Raw genomic sequence first — 5297 nt, 5'->3', positions numbered from 1 at the left:
GCGCAGCCCGCCGTCATTGCAGGAGCAGCAGCAGCAGCAGCAGCAGCAGCAGCAGCAGCAGCAGCAGCAGCAGCAGCAGCAGCAGCAGCAGCCGGGCTCCCCGAAGCGCGCGGTGTGCCGCATCACAGCGGGTGCGGCAGGGGGGCCGTCGGCGCCGGCGCCTCGGCTCGGCGGCGTGCCCGGGTCGCCGGCAGGCCGCGGCCAACCGCAGCAGCAGCAGCAGCAGCAGCAACAGCGGCGGCAGCAGCAGCAGCAGCAGCAGCAGCAGCAGCAGCAGCAGCAGCAGCACGCAGCAGTTGGTGCAGCTGGGGATGCTGTTCCTCAAGGCGTGCAAGTGTGACGGTGCTGTTGGTGGCCTCGCCACTTGAGCCGGCCGTTCCGACCATCAGCGCTGTAAATGCAAACCACAATCTGCTTGCAACGGAGCATCGCTCTTGTGCCCATGTGTGTGGGTTGGGGCGGATCACCATTGCAGTTCACGCCCTGTTTGCCACGCCCAGGCTGCGCGTCGGCCCATGTCCGCTCAGCTTCCAAGGTTCCAAGGCGCAGGCTGAGCACCGGGCCGAGCGTTCCTGTTGGCCCCAAGTCCTGTAGCGTGGTTTGGTTTGGGGCCATGACAATGTTGGTGGGGATGCCCAAAGTGTTGATAAGGCCAACCCGCACCCGGCCTGACCCACCCCGCTTCCCCTGCCCCACCCTGCATTAGGCACACTTGCCCTTCCCTCCACTCCCAAGAGCCATCTGCTTTCCGTCGCGTGGCTTGCTGCAGGCGTGATGTATCCAATTCTAACCCGTCCCGCCCTTCGGCCGCTGCGCGGGGCCGCGCCGCTGCGCCCGCCATGTACAAGCCAGCCAGGCCTCGCTCCGTGAGGAAAACCTGCACTTGTGTCCCCACCAAGGCAGGGTCTGCATTGCAAACTGGACACATGCAGCACCCTGTTTACACCGGCAGGCGCATTTTCCTACTGAGGATGCCAGGCGAGGGGGTTCAACCAGGTAACGCGCCAGCGTGCCTGCGGCGCGCCATCATGGCAGGCGCATGGGTGACTCCTTCTAAGCAAGGAGCGCGGAACATTAACGGCAGGGGCCCCCAAACAGAGGGGTATCTCGTGCACACGCAGCTGAAGAGAGGAGCCCCAGCGAGTGAAAGCCAAACAAACGCCACGAGCTCAAGCGGCACAGTCCCAGCCCTGCGCGCTGAAGGGGGTCCCCTCGCACTCCTTGTGATTGCGTTTGGCCCAAGAAGCACAGCAGCGGCTGCCTAGTCCCTTCTCTCAAAGCCACCATAACTGCACATTCTTCACCAACACTGCACACCATGATAGCTGTAAGCTGTGTCGAGCAAAGGCGAGGCGGACGTGCATGCCACCAACAAGACGGCGGCCAGGGTACAGGCGGAGGGGGGAGGGCAGACGTGTGCCCAAGGGGGCTGTGAAATGCACTACCCAGTTGCTTTATGACACTGCGGCCACGTGAAACAAATAATTGGAGTTGCTATGGCGATATCTGCTTGCACTGCGGTAAGCGGCGGCGGTGCCCCAGGCGCCATTGCCGGTGCCGCAGGGGCGACGCCTACGCGCCGTTGCGGCGGCACACGGACTTTGTCTTGCCACGGGAGAGCCGCACCGTGCGGCAGACGACCTCACCGGGCCCCACCATCTCCAGGCCTTCAGTGAGGCCATCGGCCGGCAGCTCAGAGGACAGGTCCCCGTCGCTGAGGGTGCAGGGCGCCGAGGGGCGCTGCGGCACCTTGCTGCAGCTTGCAGCCTTCAGGCGGTGCACACGCGCCCTGGGGCTGGATGCAGGTGGGGGGTGGCGGGGGGAATTACGTGAGCTGTTGGTGGCGGCAACCGGCTCTCCAAGCGCCTCAACAGGCTGTCTGCCGCGGCATGCTTATTGACTGGTGCCGACGCATCCCCATGGCACATGCAAGACTTGCAGCCGGCTGCAGGCTCGCCCGCAGGCTGGTGCTCTCGTGCACGTATCTGCTGCTCGTTTGCAAGACGGCTGTGATTGCCTGACACAGCATCTCGAGTCGGCAGCAACACAGCGCAGCGGCAGCCAGGCACGTGCACGGCTGCACGCATCGCTGCGGTGGCTGCAGCGGCTCGCACACGCACATGCGCAGGCGGCGACAAAACATGCTGCTGTGCCCAGTGAACGTTCTCACCGCGGAGAAATAGTATCTGAGAACGCACCGCGCAGCCCGTTGCGCAGGCCGCGCTCCACGCTGCGGCCAGCGTCGGACAGACCGTTGCCGATGCCCTTTCCGAGGTCCGAGAGGCCCAGATGCAGGCACAGGCCGACGAAAGCAACGGAAACGCTCATCGCCAGCATCCCCCACTCCATTGTGGCTTGTAAACGCCGGCAATGACCAGAACGCAACAATGACAGGCAATGACAAATTGCGGCGACCAGAAGGAGGAGTGTCAGCATGTTCTAAACCAAACTTGCAACTGCGCAAGCTCTTGCGTCCTAAACACAAACTTTATCAAGAACATGCTGACAGCGATTTGTCATTGCCGAGTGTTCAAAGTTGCAATGGAGTGGGGGATGCTCGCCATGAGCGTGTCCATTGCCTTGGCCGGCCTGGGCATGGGCCTGGGCCTGGGCCTGGGCCTGTCAAACCTCGGACGAGGCGTGGAAGGCATCGGAAACGGTCTGTCCGACGCAGGCCGCAGCATGGAGCGTGGGCTGCGCGGTATGTTCTCAGAGACTAATTCTCCACGGTGAGAAAGGGTGGGAAGAAAGCGCACAGGGCATCGGAGCCTGTTCTCGTCCGCAAGTGCTCGCGTGCGTATGCGTGCGCGGGCGCGGGCGCGAGCGGCGCCCCGCCGCTGCTGCAGCCACCACAGCCATTCATGCAGCCATGCACGTGCCCAGCTGCTGCGAACTGCTGTGGTGCTGCCGGCTCAACTTGCCGTGTGACGGTGGCAGCCATACTCGCAAACGCGCAGCAGAGAAGTGCAGCAGAACGGTAGCCTGCGGGCGCGATTGCATGCGGCTGCACGTGATGCATGCGCAATCGGGACTGGTCGGCCCCAGTAGATAAGCATGCCGCGGCAGACAGCCTGTTGAGGCGCTTGTAGAGCCGGCTGCTGCCACAAATAGAACACGTAATTCCCCCCGCCACCCCCCACCTGCATCCAGCCCCAGGGCGCGTGTGCACCGCCTGAAGGCTGCAAGCTGCAGCAAGGTGCCGCAGCGCCCCTCGGTGCTATGCACCCTCAGCGACAGGGACCTGTCCTCTGAGCTGCCGGCCGACGGCCTCACCGATGGCGTGGAGATGGTGGGGCCCGGCGAGGTCGTCTGCCGCACGGTGCGGCTCGCCAGCGGCAAGACCAAGTCGGTGTGCCGCCGCAACAGCGCGTAAGCGCCGCCCCTGCGGCACGGGCGGCGGCACCCGTAGCTCCCACGCCGCTTAAGAAAAGCGTTTTCGCCGCCGAGAAGGTTGCGTGGCGGCGCGCTGCCGGGCGGCGAGGGCGCCGAAGGCGGCCACCCCACGAGGATGGCCGGCAGCTGCTCGCCGGCAGCAACGCTGCGCAAGCTGCTCGCGTCTGGCACGCCGCTGCAGCCGACGCTCCGTCAGGCTGTGCACGCGGCCTTGGAGCTGGCCCAGGCAGAACAAGTGGCTCTGCTGACCATACAGCGGCAGCTGCAGCAGGTGCTGCGCGAGCAGCGGGGCAGCGGCAAGGGGAGAGGTCGAGCTCTCTATCAGCGCCCTCGTCGCCAGGGATCGGGCCACGCGAGCCAGATGTCCTGTGCAGCGCGCCATGGCGGCGCCGCGGCATGGAGCCACTTATTTTGCAGCAGAAGCCGGCGCACACGCAACGCCCCCCACGGCAGCTGAGGCGCCCTTTCCTATGCAGAGCTATAAACCAAGCAGGCCGTAGTGCGCAAATGCAGCAGCGGGCCAGATGATATTGAGGCTGGGACGCTGGGCCGTTTTCAATCAGTTTTGTTCTTGGCAAAGGCTCAGCAGCAGTACCTCGCCTCCGCCTGCACCGCGGGGTGCCATCCGGCCGCCAAGGCGGCGGCGGCGACCGCTGGGGCAAGCGCCGGCCAGCCGCATGTCGCGCCACAGTAGGGGCGGCAGCGACAGCCGCGGCAGCAGCAGCAGGAGCAGCAGGAGCAGCCGCGCTGCCTGCTGCAGATGCACCGACGGTGTGAAGCGAGAGGCCTTCCCGCATCCTTGTCCTGTCCGGTTCAAGAGCCGCTGGAGTCCAGCAGGTCGTCATTGCTACCGGCATGCAACAGCTTGATGGACCTGGCGACGGAAGGCCAGCGGGCGATGCAGTCAGCCACTGGGGCCCACAGCTCTAGAGTGGAGACCCGTTCTATGCCTTGCGAGCTGGCGGACTCGCCGCACGGCATAGAGGCGTGCGGGGCTGCTGCGGCGGCGGCGCAGCCGGCACGGGGTGGGGCTAGCTGCAGTGGCGGCGGTGGCGGCTGCGAGAGCGGCGGAACAGGAGCAGCAGTGGCAGGTTTAGACAGGGGATCAACATGTGCGGCCCTGCCGGCAGGATCAGCGAGCAGCAACAGCAGCGGCAGCAGCAACAACAGCAACAACAGCAACAACAGCAGCAGCAGCAGCAGCAGCAGCAGCAGCAGCAGCAGCAGCAGCAGCACCAGCAGCATGACCTTTTCTCACACCAGCACCCCCAGCTGCAGCGGCAGGGCGACCAGTGGAAGCTAGATTTGAAGCCGGCGGAGGCGACATTTATCCACCCCTCGAGCGCTGGGCCTGTGGAGCATGGCGGACCAGTTGGTGGCCACAGCAAGACCCAAGGCGCTTGGGCGCACGCGCTCGCGAACGCCGATGAGGCGGCGTGGGGCCAGCGGCGGCTCGAGCAGCTGCGCCAGCAGCAGGAGGAGCGGATGCAGCGGGAGGGGGACCTGGAGGCGCTGCTGTTTGACCCGCTGCTGCCGCCGGGGGTCAAGGCGCAGCGCCTGGCGGCCGCATTCAGGCGCGGCAGCCAGGGGCGGGACGGGTGAGCGGGGGGCCCTTGCATCCGTTGAGGGTGCGCAGGGGGTCTCCTGCATAGGTTCACGCTGGCGCTGCTGTATCGCGTTCGTGATTGTATGTTGTTCCTCTCACAATGACGCCCTGCGGCCAGCGCCGTCGCGCCCATGGGCCCTTTGCCTGATGAATGGTGCCGTCTCCCTCCGCAGGGCGCTGCAGGCGCTCTCGCAGGCTGTGGACTTTCTCACCCAAGGCTCAGCCGCAGCAGAGGGCGGCGTGCAGCCGGCGAGCCCGGCCGGCCCGCCGCCGCCGCTGGCCGCCTTGTGAGTGGCGG

The 5297-nt window shown here is 65.9% G+C and overlaps 4 protein-coding genes across 4 annotated transcripts in view; 3 read left to right on the top strand and 1 right to left on the bottom strand.

Moving 5' to 3' along the window:
- Positions 1–340, top strand: part of MNEG_8156 (hypothetical protein) — a gene marked incomplete at both ends in the record, with an annotated part of 1667 nt that extends 1327 nt beyond the window's left edge. The window contains one exon of the mRNA XM_014043372.1: positions 7–340. Coding sequence (XP_013898826.1) covers positions 7–340 — 334 coding nt within the window. The remainder of the gene's footprint in view (positions 1–6) is intronic.
- Positions 341–1572: 1232 nt separating this feature from the next.
- Positions 1573–2349, bottom strand: MNEG_8155 (hypothetical protein; the record flags this gene model as incomplete). Its single annotated transcript, XM_014043371.1, has 2 exons — positions 1573–1789; positions 2171–2349. The coding sequence occupies 2 exons, from the start codon at positions 2347–2349 to the stop codon at positions 1573–1575; spliced, it is 396 nt and encodes a 131-aa protein (XP_013898825.1).
- Positions 2350–2541: 192 nt separating this feature from the next.
- MNEG_8154 (hypothetical protein) lies at positions 2542–3373 on the top strand (the record flags this gene model as incomplete). Its single annotated transcript, XM_014043370.1, has 2 exons — positions 2542–2729; positions 3151–3373. The coding sequence occupies 2 exons, from the start codon at positions 2542–2544 to the stop codon at positions 3371–3373; spliced, it is 411 nt and encodes a 136-aa protein (XP_013898824.1).
- Positions 3374–4503: 1130 nt separating this feature from the next.
- On the top strand, positions 4504–5290 carry MNEG_8153 (hypothetical protein; the record flags this gene model as incomplete). The annotated part of the gene is made up of 2 exons (XM_014043369.1): positions 4504–4991; positions 5173–5290. The coding sequence occupies 2 exons, from the start codon at positions 4504–4506 to the stop codon at positions 5288–5290; spliced, it is 606 nt and encodes a 201-aa protein (XP_013898823.1).
- Between the last annotated feature and the right edge of the window lie 7 nt (positions 5291–5297).

This window comes from Monoraphidium neglectum (assembly GCF_000611645.1).
Source record: "Monoraphidium neglectum strain SAG 48.87 unplaced genomic scaffold scaffold01520, whole genome shotgun sequence".
Lineage (NCBI taxonomy): Eukaryota > Viridiplantae > Chlorophyta > Chlorophyceae > Sphaeropleales > Selenastraceae > Monoraphidium > Monoraphidium neglectum.
Note: the sequence above shows the minus strand (reverse complement) of the source record. Positions and strands in the feature narration are given on the sequence as shown.